This window comes from Anguilla anguilla, chromosome 1 (genome assembly GCF_013347855.1).
Source record: "Anguilla anguilla isolate fAngAng1 chromosome 1, fAngAng1.pri, whole genome shotgun sequence".
Lineage (NCBI taxonomy): Eukaryota > Metazoa > Chordata > Actinopteri > Anguilliformes > Anguillidae > Anguilla > Anguilla anguilla.
The window spans coordinates 2,937,900-2,953,460 of NC_049201.1; the positions used below are offsets into that span (position 1 = coordinate 2,937,900).

A 15,561-nucleotide genomic window follows, 5' to 3' on the forward strand; every position below is an offset into this window, starting at 1 on the left:
TTTTATATTACAAGTTAAAAATGATCCACTGGCCCATTGAAATCTTTGTACTGTTGATGAATAAAAATGAAATCCTGGCAGTCCATACTCTCCATGTTTATTGCATTTGAGGCTCTGTACATACATATCCACACAATGGGATTTATAAATGGTGTGTACAATAAACGCTTCCAACACAGAAACACTGTCATAAGTCTCGCCACCCCTTCCCTGGATCTGCGGAGTTTTAAGGCATCATGAAACTCGCGATTAAAAACCAGGAGACGCAGGCACAGACGGGTGTGTGATTTGACGGGGGGGGGGTTTGGGGCCTTGGTGCCGTTTTGGGTGTGGCCATTGGGGGCGTGACCTCTGGGCGTGGCTAGCGCTTGCCCTTCCTGTTGCCCTTGCCCTGGGCAGTCCTGGGCCTCTTCCTGTCCTTGTTCTTGTTCTTGACGTTGTGCGTGTCGTAGTACCGCACCCCCACCTTCCTGGCCTTCTGAGCGCGCTCCTGCCTTCGCCTCTGCGAGAGAATCGAGAAACGGGGAATGAAGCAGAGGGAGAAGAACAGAGGCTCCCCTCTTACCCCTGCAGGAAAGAAATGGGGGTCCCCTCTTCCCCCTCCAGGAGAGAAATGGGGGTCCCCTCTTTCCCCTCCAGGAGAGAAATGGGGGTCCCCTCTTCCCCCCCCAGGAGAGAAATGGGGGTCCCCTCTTTCCCCTCCAGGAGAGAAATGGGGGTCCCCTCTTTCCCCTCCAGGAGAGAAATGGGGGTCCCCTCTTTCTCCTCCAGGAGAGAAATGGCGGTCCCCTCTTTCCCCTCCAGGAGAGAAATGGGGGTCCCCTCTTTCCCCTCCAGGAGAGAAATGGGGGTCCCCTCTTTCCCCTCCAGGAGAGAAATGGGGGTCCCCTCTTTCTCCTCCAGGAGAGAAATGGCGGTCCCCTCTTTCCCCTCCAGGAGAGAAATGGGCGTCCCCTCTCCCCCCTGCAGGAGAGAAATGGGGGTCCCCTCTTTCTCCTCCAGGAGAGCAATGGGGGTCCCCTCTTTCCCCTGCAGGACTCTGATGAGCGTTGTGAGGAACGGCGGGTACCTCTTTGGAAGTCTGTTTGGACACGGGCCCCTGCTCGCCATCTTCCTCTGCTCTCCTCTTCCTGCTGGTCTCCGTGCTCCCTGGGACAGGCCATATTGACAACAATTTTAGTTTCTCATTAATCAGTTTATGGCATTCCATCGCCGATTATTATTATTCGCTGTTTCATATCATGTAGAGTGCTTACGTTCAGTTACAGCCCATTGTCCTAACCTGGATTCAAACCAGCAACCCCCACTTCCTCACTGCTCCAAGCTACTGCTGTGAATAGCACCCATAATGCACTGGGATGTGAGATAGGAATATAGCGTGCCCTCAACTACTTAAAAAGAATATTTATAATTTGCTTTGCAACTCATACACATAAGAGACATACGTTGTCCACAATGAAAGGGATTAAAAAAAAACTGTTTTCTTAAGTTGCTTTTTAAATAACCCGCAGTCTTCTGGAAAAGCTAAGAGTTTAGAATTCCTCCTTTCCTCCTTTGACACTTTGGGGGGGAAAAAAGAAAAAAAAAAACGATAAAAACTGGCGGCAGAACGGAATCAGTGGGGTCACCTTGTGAGCGCGGTTCTGCGGGCGCCGTGCGCTTCTGCTCTGTCGGGGGTCGCATCGTCTCGGAGAGCGCCTTGGGGATGCTGCGGAATCAAAAGCAAGCGGCGTGAGAACGCTTAGTGACAAGAGGCGGCCATCCGGCCACTCTGAGCCCTCATTCCCCCACAGAACAGAGCGCGTCCAGCGCTGCGTCCAGCACAGCGGCCAGCACAGCGGCCAGCACTGCGTACAGCACTGCGTACAGCACTGCGTACAGCACTGCGTACAGCACTGCGTACAGCACTGCGTACAGCACTGCGTCCAGCACTGCGTCCAGCACTGCGTCCAGCACTGCGTACAGCACTGCGTACAGCACTGCGTCCAGCACTGCGTACAGCACTGCGTCCAGCACTGCGTACAGCACTGCGTACAGCGCTGCGTCCAGCACTGCGTCCAGCACTGCGTCCAGCGCTGCGTCCAGCGCTGCGTCCAGCGCTGCGTCCAGCGCTGCGTCCAGCGCTGCGTCCAGCCTGGTCCTCCACACCCTCAGGATCTCTGCTTCCGCTGCACCACCTGCCAAACTGCTCTTTGTGCTTTTATGAAAAGACAATGCTGATTTCAGACCATCAGAGTTACGGGAAATCAGAGTTCACCGATTTCCCGTATTCCCCCCCACCCCCCCACCCCCGCCTTGTTCTCTTGGCAGAATTCTACCTACAAAATCTTTTATAGTTCACTTTGTACCTTTCATAAGGTAAAAAACATAAATAAAACAGCCCTTTAAAAGCCTCCTGTAGCGAGGCCTGAGTTACATTAAGTGTCTGGAGTCTCCGCTACTAATTCTGTTTAGTAACTTTAAAATCCGTAACTTTATTAAATCTGCCCATGGACAGACAGCGGAGGTCTGTTTCAATTCCAGCCAACCGCTGATAACAGGCCAGTGGAGCAGTGCAGACGGGGGGATGTGTTCAATCAATCACAGCGGTGACATCACCGGTCGCCGCCAGGCGAGCGCAGCAGCGCCGCCGCACGAACAGAGCCAGGGGGACGGACGGCAGTCAGACGACAGGCCGTACATCAGCGAGAGCAGGGACGAGCGCCGCCAGCACCCAGAATGCCGAGCGTTCACCTCAGAGCACCTCGGCGTGGCGTCTGGCTCGAACCCGAGACCGAGCTGTCGGCAACCCGAGGACGCGCGTGCGTGAGAGACGGCCGGCGGGCGGGGGCGGCGGAACGTACCGGATGGCGGAGAACCTCTTGGACTTGGCGCGGGCCAGGAACTGCTTGTACTTGGCGATCTTCTCGTCCAGGGCGCGGACGACCTCGCGCGAACTCCTGCCGTCCGCGGGGGCGGCGGCGCTGGTGGCCGCAGAGCCGTCGGCCTGCTCTTCCGTCTGCTCTCCCCCGTCCTTCCCCTCCTCTCTATCCTCCTCTTCCTCCCCCTCCTCCTCCTCCCCCTCCTCCTCGGACCCTGAGAGGTCGGAGATGTCCGACACCTCCACGGGCACCAGGTCCTCGTCGGTGAAGTCCGGCACCACGTTGATCCTGCCGAAGTTCTGGTGGAGGGAGGTGAGCATCTTCTGCACCTGCCCGTCCCGCTGCTGTGCAGCCTGGGCCTCCTGCTCCGCACCCTCTCCCACAGGCTCCGCCCCCTCGCCCTCACAAAGGGCGGGGCCCACTTCCTGTGTGGCCGCTGCCACCGCTGCTAGTCTCTCCTGCCGCTGTGGAGCAGAGAGAGAGAGAGAGAGAGAGAGAGAGAGAGAGAGAGAGAGAGAGAGAGAGCATTCAGACTACACGCGTGTATCTGCATGAATATATCGAGTGTGTGTGTGTTTGTGTGCGTGTCTGTGTGTGTGTGTATGTGCACTGTGTGTGTGTTTGTGCGTGTTTGTGTGCGTGTCTGTGTGCGCTGCTCCACACTCTCACCTCCTGGTCTGTCTCAGTGTTGGGGGGCTTCACGAAGAAGGGGATCCGTCCCCTCTGCCAGTCATTCAGCACCATTTTGGAAACGGTGGGGAGGTCCGGCTCGCCCCCCTGCGTGGCACAGAGAGAGAGAGAGAGAGAGAGAGAGAGAGAGAGAGGGGGGTAGGGGGGCAGAGAGAGGGTGAGAGAGAGAGAGAGAGAGAGGACGGACGTTAGGCCTCACAGAAAAACCGAATGACAGTAAGGAGGAGGACCCGTCCAGACGAGCCGGCCTGAGCACGCAGACCCCGGCCTGAGCACGCAGACCCCGGCCTGAGCACGCAGACCCCGGCCTGAGCACGCAGACCCCGGCCTGAGCACGCAGACCCCGGCCTGAGCACGCAGACCCTGGCCTGAGCACGCAGACCCCGGCCTGAGCACGCAGACCCTGCTCTCCGTTAGCGAGCCGCGGTGGTGTGCTGTGCACAGCTGGCCTGGAGTCGGCACAGACAGCTCTGCTGATGTCTGTTTATCTTACAGCGGGGAGAGAGGAGAACGAGCTGTCGCTGTGAAGCCCTTCTCTCTCTCTCTCCCTCTCCCTCTCCCTCTCTCTCTCCCTCTCCCTCTCCCTCTCCCTCTCCCTCTCCGCTCTCCCTCTCCCGGGGTCACCGGGGAAACGAGCCACGCTGACCTTCAGGAGTTTTCCCGTTCGGAACGCCAGTTTTTCCAGGAAGTCCTCGGCCGAGCTCCAGACCGGGACCCGGTAGGTTTTCCGGATGTATTCCGGCTTGGCCCGCTCCAGGACCGCCCCGATGTGCTCTTCCGGGTTCTTGATCTTCTCCACTTGGACCTGAAGGGTGAGGGGGAGGGGTGGAATCAGGCCATTTCAGGAACCAAGCAAAAACTGTACAAAAAATCTCTCATCCGCAACCAGGTCTGGAACTCTTTAAAAAAAAAAATTTAAAAACCCAAACACTGTTTGTTTTAAAGATCACCACCATCGCTACGTATATACATGCTTACAAGTGGGACATACACAATAATGCAGTTTTAAATGCTTGAAACAAAATGGTTTTGTTTAGGGAAAAAAAGGTGGAAAAAATGGTCCTTTTTCACCCAGGTAGAAGTGAAAATTCTAGATAAATAAACCAAAAAAATACAAATAATAATACACAGCAGGACGTACCACTCCTTTCAGGACGATGTCGGTCTCGCTGTCGTCAGAGGGGTACACGACGCCCGGGCAGTCGATGAGGAAGATGCGTCGCATCAGCGTGATGTACTGCCAGACCTGGGGGAGAGGCCGCACGTGCTCAGTAGGCCCTAATGACTGCAATGTAACGTAATGGTGTTCGCCAGGCGTGCTAGCGGACACAGCGCTGTGGGCTAACCGGCCAATCAGATCTGTCAGTGGTGAAAAGGAGATGGTGACCTTTGCCCCCGCTCGAAAGCTTGTCTCCGCCACGCTGATGAGATAAACCAAGTTCCCCACGAGCGCTTCGCTGTCCTCGGACGCCCCTGCATCCCAACGTCACGCTCTTTTGCGAAACCATAAACAACTCAAGAGGTTTTGGGCCCGAGCTTTTGTATATTAAAAAAAAAAAAATCATCGAGACGGTGATGATTTTTCTTCCAGGTTTCTCTGGTTTGGGCCACGTATCCAGACAGGGGCTCAAGCGGAGTGACTATGGTTACTCTCTGCAGTCAAAACTTACTCTTCCCCCCCCACCCCCTTTTCCGTCTAAAGCAATACAGAAACAGTTCCTCGAAGTAGCAACAGTCATTTCTTAATCAGCTTGTCTCTCGAGGAAGACTGAAAACTGAAGACTGAAACTGGATTTCCAAACAAAACACAAGAAAGGAACTGTTGGATGTACCAACCAAAGAACCCTAAGAACCCCCCACCAAAACAAAGAACGGAAAGTACAAAACCACGTTACGAGATAATTCCCCTGTATGTGCGGTCGGCCTACTTTACTGACCCTTAGGACTGCTAATGACTCAGGCGTACAGAACCACACTGATCTGGAGTCAACTCAGAAAAATTAAAATTGGTCCAAACTGCCAATCAGCAGGAATCAACATGGCCGCCGTGGCCCAAGGGTTCCATGCAGCCAGCAGCCGCAGCAGACCGCAGGCTTCCAGACTGTCAAGCGGCCGAAGCTAAGCAGACGCGCTCTTAATTAGCGTCTGGATGGGAGACCTGGGAGAGCTGGAGCTGTGGCCACTCTGACGGAGCCAGCACATTACTGGCATTCAGCGGACGCTCTCATCCAGAGGGAGTTACGCAATTTTACATTTGTACGTAGTATCCATTTATTCATCTGGATATGTCCTGAGGTGATTAAATTCAGGCAAAGAACCACGTTCAAGGGTGAAATGTCACCAGGGAATCCAAGCCCAGGTCTCTAATGGTTATACTACTGCCGCCCAGTAGGGGGCACCTCTTCACTTTGAGCCAAATAAAGATGCAGTGTCCTAGAGTGCAGTGATTTTGTGTATCTGTGCAAGAGTGTGGGTCTGTGTGTGTGTGTGTGTGTGTATCTGTAAGAGAGTGGGTCTGTACATGCATGTGTGTGAGTGCAAGAATGTGTGTGTGTGTGCGTGTGTGTGTGTGTATATGTGTAAGAGTGTAGGTCTGTGTGTGCGAGAGAGAGTGTGTGTGTGTGTGTGTGTGTGTACCTGTTTAAGAATATGGGTCTGTACAAGCATGAGTGTGTGAGTGCAAGAATGTATGTGTGTGTGGGTGTGTGAGTTTGAGGGAGTATGTGTGTGTGCGCGTGTGAGAGTTAGAGGGAGTGTGTGCGTGTGACAGTGCGAGAGCATGTTTGTGGGAGTGTGTGTGTGTCTGCGTGTGTGACAGTGCGAGAGCATGTTTGTGGGAATGTGTGTGTGTGTGTGTGACAGTGCAAGAGCATGTTTGTGGGAGTGTGTGTGTGTGTGTGTGTGTGTGTGTGTGTGCGCGACAGTGTGAAAGCATGTTTGTGGGAGTGTGTGTGTGTGTGTGCGTGAGAGTGTGAAAGCATGTTTGTGGGAGTGTGTGTGTGTGTGTGTGACAGTGCGAGAGCATGTTTGTAGGAGTGTGTGTGTGTGTGTGTGTGACAGTGCGAGAGCATGTTTGTGGGAGTGTGTGTGCATGACGCGCGCCTCACCTTGGTCTCCCCGGCGAGGGGGGCGACGTTGCAGACCTTTTTGGAGCGCAGCGTGTTGATGATGGAGCTCTTGCCCACGTTGGGGTACCCGATGAACCCCACGCTGATCTGCTTCTTATCGCCATGGAGCTGCGGGGGGGGGGGGGGGTGGAACTCAGCGCTCAGATACGGGGGGGAAACCCCTGCCTGTGCTTCTGCACAGTTCTCCTTCTGTCACTCAGTAAAGCACTCAGACACAGGGAATCTCTGCCTGTGCTTCTGCACAGTTCTCCTTCTGTCACTCAGTATAGTGCTCAGACACAGGGAATCTCTGCCTGCGTCTCTGCCCAGTTCTCCTTCTGGTACTGTTAAGCGTCTGACTAACAGTACTCTGTAAAAAGTGTTATAAAGGTAAAATAACAAATAACAGTTCTCAGCTCACGATTTAGCATTTTCCGGACACCCGTAGTATTTAAATACGCACTACATGGAGAGCGTTTCATTGACTGTATCCTGGGAAACCTACAAAAGATTATGTGCCCTGGGCTGGTTCATAGTGTTCTTACGTTTCCACGTTAAAAAAAGGGCACTTCTTCTGCCTTCATGTTTCTCTGACCTCCTTCTGCTCTGACCTCAGGTGCCCTTCGAGGGCGAGCTCGCCATTTTGCCGTTCGTGTCTCTCGAAGCCGAACCAAAAAGCTCCAGTGGAAAAACTTTCAAATGGATTTATTTTTTACCAAGTATCAGCCGTTTTTGGGTGGTCAAGCCCCTGTTTATAGGGGGGGGGGGGGGGGGAGGGGGGGAACGATAAATAAAAACACACCCTAGCGGCAGACGTTTCAGGCATCACGCCAGGTACGGGGGCAATGCCAGGTGAGATCTGGGCACTGCCAGGTATGTGGGCAGTGCCAGGCAAGGCCTGGGCATCCACTGCCACTGGCCTCAGCGTTTTCCACCCACAGGCTGCCAGACCGCACCCTTTCCAACACCCCTCTGGTGCCAGTGCGTACCCTGCACCACCCCACCCAGTACTACTACTAATACTACTACTACTGCTACTACTACTACTACAACTGCTGCTGCTGCTGCTGCTACTACTACTGCTGCTGCTGCTGCTGCTACTACTACTACTACTACTACTGCTGCTGCTGCTGCTGCTGCTGCTGCTACTACTACTGCTGCTGCTGCTGCTGCTGCTACTACTGCTGCTGCTACTACTACTACTACTACTACTGCTGCTGCTACTACTACTGCTGCTGTTACTACTACTACGACTACTACTACTAGTACTACCGGTACGACTACTACTACTGCTACTACTACTGCTGCTGCTACTACTACTACTACTACTACTACTGCTACCACCATTACTTCTTATGACTAGCACTCTAGCACTTCTACTCTTCTTAATATTACTTCCATAAGAATAAGTACTAGCACCACTATTAATACTGAGATAAATTAAACTCCTCCTCCTCCTCAGGGGTTTGGGGCTCACCTTGCCGAACTGCCGCAGGAGCTGGATGAGGGACCCCTTGCCGAAGGAGTTGGTGAGGCTGGCGTGGAACGCCAGCGTTGGGTACTCCTGGGACAGCAGTGCCACCCAGCGTTTCTGTGGGGCACAAACACCGCCAACCAGACACCGGCGTTAATGAGCCACAAACGGAGCAGAGGTCCAAACCCTGGTCCTGGAGACCCGCACTGCCTGCTGGGATACTCAGAAGCACTTAACCGATCAATTAACCCAGCTGATTGGACAATTCACTTCAGCTGGTTTCTTGGCCATATATAGGCTGTGGACTTTTTTAGGTGAAAACAAAAACCAACGGAGTCACGTGCCACTCCAGGACAAGAGCTGAGGAACGCTGGCCTTAAGGCCTTCAAGATGTCGGTGACATCGGCGGGTGGGCGGGGTTTTAGGGGGCCGAGGGGGCGTGGCCTACCGTGACCCAGGTCGGGATGAGGTCACACTTGTTGAGGACGAAGATCAGGTGTTTCCAGGGCTTCTCCTTCTTCAGGTAGCCCTCGATGCTCTGCGCGCGCGTGCCCATGGGGTCCCGCGCGTCCAGCACCTGGATGACCACGTCCGACGAGTCGATCACCTGTGGGCCCCGCAGAAACATTAACAACCCTCAGTGCGACTCCTCAAAGAACACAAGAATACGGACGTAATATCATATTGCTCTGTTTCTGCTACTCTCTAAAGCATCTTTGTAAAGCGCAATACAAATAAAATTGAATAGAATATATCACCGCCTCCACAAGGAAATAGGTAACCAAGGAAGGTCTGCTGTGAGCCACCAGAGCCCAGCAAGAGATGCCATTACCCCGCAGGGCTAAAGAGCAAGGCCCACAGCGGAAGGAGCCAATCACACTCTCGCCGCTTCTTCGGCAGTGATGTCACATTCTGGCACTAACTCACGGCTCTGACTCCTGTGACGACGCGAGCAGCAGGCAGACAGAGAGAGAGAGAGAGAGAGAGAGAGGAAGGAATTGGGCACCTTGTAGAGCTCCCCCCAGATCCTCTTGGACTGGCCCTTCTTGAAGATCTCCTCCCTGGTCTCGTCCCTGTTCAGGACAAACGGCACATTGCATCATCCATGCCAACAACACCCACTACATTCCCCAGAGGGGGGCTGACAACAGGATGGGGCAGGAAAAGGGGCGGGGCTTGGAAATATTCGGTGGGCTGGGGGGGGGGGGCAGATCACTGGACATGGTGAGGTACTGTATGGTGGGATGGGGGTGGGGCATGGTGGAGAAAGGGGCAGGGCTGGGCAGGGTGGAGCAGAGCAAGGGGAGGGGGAGGGCTGGGTGGGGGCGGAGAAAGGGCAGGGTCAGGGAGGGCGGGGCGGGGCGGGGCTGGGCGGGGCTGGGCGGGGCAGAGGAGCTGGCTGGGCGGGGCGGGGCAGAGGAGCTGACCGGACTCCGCTGTCCTCGGTGACCAGGTCGCGGTCCTTCTCGGCGCTGTAGCTCTCGGCCTCGGCCTCGGCCCGCTCCGCCAGGTCCCGCATGTCGGCCACGCCCAGGCTGGGCCGCTTCCTCTGGGCCTTGGGCCCGAACGTCGTCCCGAACGTCTCCGTGTCCAGGATGTGCACCTTAGCATTCTGCCAGGGACCCACACAGGGAGGGAGGGAGGGAGAGGGAGAGAGAGAGAGAGAGAGAAAGAGAGGAAAGTGAAACCTGAATCTGACCCGATTCTACACGGACTGAGGGATGTGGTTTGGCGCGGGCCACTGGACGTCCAAACGACGGGGGTGGGCTAGACCCGACCCCCACGGGGACCGGACCTCAGTGCACCCTCTCCGCCTCGGCTTCCTGGAGGACTGAGGCCTACCTCCGCGGTTCCTCCCGTCTCCCCTGAATGAGAGGCCCCCTGTCTGAGGTCAGTCAGCCGTTCTCTGGCGAAAGCTCTGCTGCAGCTCCACCATCAGACACAAATGGGGGAGAACGTTCATCTCGAGCTCGCATGGATTTACAGCTTTCGACATTGTATTGGCAAGGGTTGGTGCCGTTGGCAGACGGATACTTAGGGATGGATGAATTTGGAGTGCTGCTCAAGAAATAGGTACCTACAATTTGCCATTTACCGAACACTCTTATCCAGAGCAACGTAGTATTTGCTAGAACTTATTACACAAGTGACATTCTCTAACACACAAACTTGACAAAAGTCGGATATTTAATGTGATTTAGTACCTAGTTCAAGGGTACAATGGCAGTGCCCCCATGTTGGAATGAAACCTGCAACCTCCAAGGAAAAAAAAAATAACCCAGTTGCCGAGACATTACGCTGCTCTTCCATTCTGCAACCCCAGTGGTTGGAGGAGAACGGGACAACCCTCCGGCAAGGCCCAGCTCCCGGCCCATCGGAGTAAACAGCCGCGTTACGAGCAGAACCAAAACCCGCAACTTAAAAGTAAAAACACAAACAACGGGGCCACGGGGAGCGGGGGGCCGGACAAACAAACAAACGAAAACATGCCGTCTGAAACGGGCCCTAAACTACGCGCTGTGAGAACCCCAATAAAACGATCTGATTAATGCCCGGTCTGGCCGCGGTGATTCAGTGACCCCGCGGGCGAAGAGTCAGCCGGGCTCTAGTGTTGCGACACGCTGTAAGAAGGGAAACTGTTTACAGATCTTGTCAGGAGCAATAACACTTACATTTTCAGGTCGCAAGGCCGTCTGCCAAGCGGTTGTGAAAACGGCTCTGCGCTTTAAAAAAAAAACGAAAAAACAAAAAAACGACCATAGCTCACGGGCGCCCCCCCCCCACCCCCCCCGCCTCTTTATTGGCAGAAGCGCAATTTTCGGGTCACATCACATTTTCCTTTCATTTAAACGTGTTGTTTTATCGAAAGCAAAAGGCAGCGCATTCCTGACACAAACAAGTCCAGAACGCACAATAACCAGATCCACACAAAGGAGGCAGTGACCTTGCATGACTCCCATCTTGAGCACAAACCGCACAGAGTTTACGTTCCCTTATAAAAAAAACAAACAGGGGCGATTAACGTGCACAGCCTCCTCGAGCGGCCGTCTGAACAGTTGTTCTTTGCTAATTTGAAAAGTAAGCCACCGTGCGTGCTTTGCTTTGCCGCAGCAATGTTACCCTCTGAAACATAATAAAACACAAATATACATACGCAGAAATGGTGACCTTACCCCACCCCTCGGAACGCAGCACAGCACGAACACCAAAGAGCCAAAATGGCGAACCGACCAAGGCTCAGGCCAACATAACGCAACACAAACGCCAAAGAGCCAAAATGGCGAACCGACCAAGGCTCAGGCCAACATAACACAACACAAACACCAATGAGCCAAAATGGTGAACCGACCAAGGCTCAGGCCAACATAACACAACACAAACACCAAAGAGCCAAAATGGTGACCTGAATAAGTCTCTGGCCAACATCTGCTAGGGGGAATGTAATGTAAAAGAGAGATGCTCCCGTACGGAAAGATGAAGGAAACGCAGCGTTGCAGGACGCAGAACACAGCGCCATTCCCATGTCTTTCCTCAGGGGATGGAGCACACAGTCTGCCAGCCATTTAAAAGACAATTAAAATCACATTCACACTCTCAGCCCCTTTTTTGGCAAGGGGATCGTGATGCCAAAGAGGAGACACATTCACACACAAAAAAATGGTTAGCGGAGGGGTGGCAGGCTGGGGTTGGGCTGAGGTCAGAAAAAAAAAAAAAACAAAAACAGCAAAAAAAAACAAAGCAAGGTTATTTATCTCACACAATCTTGCACTGTCTTGCACACATATGGAACAGCTCAGAGAGATAATGCGGGAACATGACCAAGCAAGTTCTGGACAGAAGAAGAAGAAGAGCTGGAATGCTAAGCGTTGTTTTGTTTTTGTTTTTTTTTTTCCTGGCGCACGCAGAATATGCAGAAACCGCGGAAAAGCTCACAGAGAAGTACACGCGCTCCAGCTCCCAAAATCCATCCCACGGAGAAATCCGCGGTGGCCTGCCTCACCTCACACAAACAGCCCTCTAATGCTCACTGACTTCGCCTCAGGAGAAGCCATCGAGAAGCGGCCGGTAACGCCAGAACCGCTAGCATGTCTGACAGAACCACGCTCTCCCGCAGCTGCGTGGCTGGCGCGTGATCCGTTAGCCTTGGGTGCATACGTGTGCTCTGTTCTGTTCACGTTTTACATGCATGCAACTGGCAGAAACTTTGTGTCCAAAGCGGTTTGTTTGGTGACACAGTGAGGATTTGATGGCATCTACCCCCCAAACTCAACGTCCAGTCTTAACCACAGTGGGAATTTCATTTTTCCCTACTCCCTGTACTCACATGAGTCTTAACTCTGTCCACGGTGGGGATTTGATTGCCCCTACCCTCCCGGTACGTCACACGAGTCTTAACTCTGTCCATGGTGGGGATTTGATTGCTCTTACTCCTCTGACCTCACATGAGTCTTAACTCTGTCCACAGTGGGGATTTGATTTCCCTGACCCCTCTGTACTCACATGAGTCTGAACTCTGTCCACAGTGGGGATTTGATGGCTCTTACCCCTCTGACCTCACATGAGTCTGAACTCTGTCCACAGTGGGGATTTGATTGCCCTGACTCCCCGGTACTCACATGAGTCTGAACTCTGTCCACAGTGGGGATTTGATTGCCCTGACCCCCCGGTACTCACGTGACTCTTGACTCTGTCGTGCAGCAGGGACATGGGCAGTTTGCTCCGCCTCATCACCACGCGGTACGGGTCCTTCTTAACCCGGCCCATCTCATCCTGGAACTTCTGCAGCGACGACTGCTTGATCACACGCGTGTTCACTGGGGGGGGGGGGGGGGGGGGGGGACCGCAGGTTTGCACATTAAAGACCAGCACTACCACATTTTAAAAGAGAGACTGGGAATTACAGTGGTGGACAGGGGAAACGGTGAGGGCACACCTTCAGACCCGTGCGATTATCGGAGGGGGGGGGGGGGGCGGAGAGAAACCACTGCTTGTGTGTTAACGACCACACTCCTGCCTTTCCAGTAAAAGACGTAGAATTACAATCAGAGCTACTGCTTGAACGACTTGACTAAACTCAAAGCCTGCGGTTTCGTTTTAAAGGTTTTTTGTTAACAAGGAACGCAGTGGTTCTAAACGCTGCTCCTGGAGAGCCGCAGGGGCTGCTGGCTTTCGTTGTTGAGCAGCACTGCAGCCGAGCAGCACTGCAGCTGAGCAGTTTAAAGCAGCTGAGTACACAGCTAACTCTGGTCACCTGGCCTCTTGGGTCCGAATCGGTTGCTGATCGTAAGGATCTCATGAAAAAACGAAAACCTGCGGACTCCGTTGCTCTCCAGGACCAGGACTGGGGATTGAGGATCGCCCAACACGTTTGTGATCACAAGAAGAACGTGAACATTTGAAGAGCTGAGAAGGCATTAAAACTGTTTTTTTTTTTTTTTTACACTATTCTCTAGTGTTACAGTGCACTGGTGAAAATGTCTGGGGTCTGAAAACTAGGGGAAACATTAAATCCATACGCTACAAATTAAGACAGGTCGTTTACTCTGACTGACATGAGCCGGATACTCACTGAACCACTTGATGTTGGGCTCGACTCGGGCCACCGTTCCCGGCGCTACGGTGGACTGGTACTGCAGGGGTTTGATGACCTTTCCCCTGTTGTTACTGCAGGGAGAGGGAGGCGAAGAACACAGTGAAGCATTTCAGTTTACACACCCCAAATCGTCTCACTACAGCTGGACATTAAAGTCTTAAACTCATCACGGGAGCAAGGACCTCCGCACACAACATCATTTGAAGCAAGAGGAACTCGTCAGACAAATTATGGTATCTTTTCACCCCACAACATGCGTGAATATTTAGCCGTGGCTATAAAATATGTAAGACAGAATTTAGAAATTTTTTCTGGATAACAAACTGCAGTGGAGACTACAGGGATAGATTCACAGACTTACTGAGTAAAAATGAAGTTTACTGATATGTTTTAATAAAATTACTCTTCCAGGTCTCAACTTCAGCATCCTGCTTGACTAGACTCCCTCCACAATTTCCTGCTCAAGACTTTGTTGTGGACATCAATACATCCCCATGTGTCTCCAGAGAATTTATAACCCCGCAACAAGGCTCAGATACCAGACTGTACTGTCCGTAACACATTTACATTTCATACTCCATAAAGTTAAAACGACACGGAAAGCAGTGATGGTTTCTGGACATCCAGGCACAAGACCACGACAGGTCTGACTACGATCACAGCGAGCAGCCCACTTACCAGCGCTGTTTCTGTCTGTACATATTGAGGCGCTTGATGGTCGTCCGGTCCCTCATGTTTGTTGCTCCAGCCGCCTTCGGTCGATCTTAAAGCAACAAAAACCGTTAACGAGTGATGATGTTTACATACCGGGCTAATAACGGCATTACTACACACAGTGCGCGTGACAGCCAAGTGCAGCTAGCATGAACCAGCCAGCTGGCTAGTGACTTACGAGTTTGGAATACGCTAATGGACAGTTTTTGTTCAATTTTGTTTAGTTTTTTAAAAATCAAATCTACATCTTCCTCAACAAGGGTTGTATCACTGTAACATTTTCCATGCAGCTAGCGCTGGATAGTTTATATCGGTTGTATTTATCAAGCTAGCTAGCTAGCTACTTAGCTATGGCAATAAACAAAACCATGGACCATTGGTCTCCGATCTTACCCGGGTTGCTGCTGGATGACGAGGTGTTTATCGTACTTTTCCCCTTAAACCCTGGCTTCACCATGTTGGCGGTGTGGTTCGAGGTCTCTTTTTTGGTGAAAAATGTACAAAAACAGATTTCCAATACCGATTTCAACCTTCTCGTCTTCTCTAGTAATAATCCACGTGTTAGGACGGGTTGAGGACAACCCGGAAAGACGTCATCAGACGTGCGACTGACAGCTGTAGCGACTGGTGATGACGTCGAAAGCTGTCAAAAGGTTTTCGCAGAAAGTTTTTCAGAGACCGCTGCAGCTTCGCAGGCGTTGTCATTGTTATTCCGTTGTACTTTTAAGTCGATACATCTAACCAGGTGTTCATTTTCCTTAAATCCCGTGATAAGTGTTTACACTTAGGGGTTGTGAATGTAAATGACATGCCAATGGCTTGCACATTTACTAGTCAGTCTACACAGCACAGTGCGAGCAAAAGCTCTTCTCTCAATGCTTTGGAAATACATAGTTATATCATTCAGTTCAAAAGCGCTTTATTTAATTCAGGAAAATCCGCATTTAACGTGCGTGAAGATCCCCCTCCCTTAGCTTCAAAACAACCCGGAATGGCTAAATATGTCGCAAAAAATGAACTGGAGATATGTATTTGAAAAAAAACTGCATTGTCCATTACAAATAAATACGTTTAAAATTAGACCTTCGGATTCATATTATGTTTTATATTCCATTTCACATG

At 52.3% G+C, this 15,561-nt stretch overlaps 1 protein-coding gene across 1 annotated transcript; it reads right to left on the reverse strand.

The window, feature by feature from the left end:
* Positions 1 to 72: 72 nt before the first annotated feature.
* Positions 73 to 15,043, reverse strand: gnl2 (guanine nucleotide binding protein-like 2 (nucleolar)). Its single transcript, XM_035408930.1, has 16 exons — positions 14,833 to 15,043; positions 14,404 to 14,488; positions 13,702 to 13,796; positions 12,807 to 12,946; positions 9,560 to 9,744; positions 9,139 to 9,205; positions 8,581 to 8,739; positions 8,136 to 8,249; positions 6,659 to 6,787; positions 4,693 to 4,797; positions 4,198 to 4,356; positions 3,531 to 3,638; positions 2,844 to 3,325; positions 1,629 to 1,708; positions 1,070 to 1,149; positions 73 to 502 (listed from the first exon to the last, which is right to left on the reverse strand). The coding sequence occupies exons 1-16, from the start codon at positions 14,894 to 14,896 to the stop codon at positions 362 to 364; spliced, it is 2,193 nt and encodes a 730-aa protein (XP_035264821.1). The 5' UTR covers positions 14,897 to 15,043; the 3' UTR covers positions 73 to 361.
* Between the last annotated feature and the right edge of the window lie 518 nt (positions 15,044 to 15,561).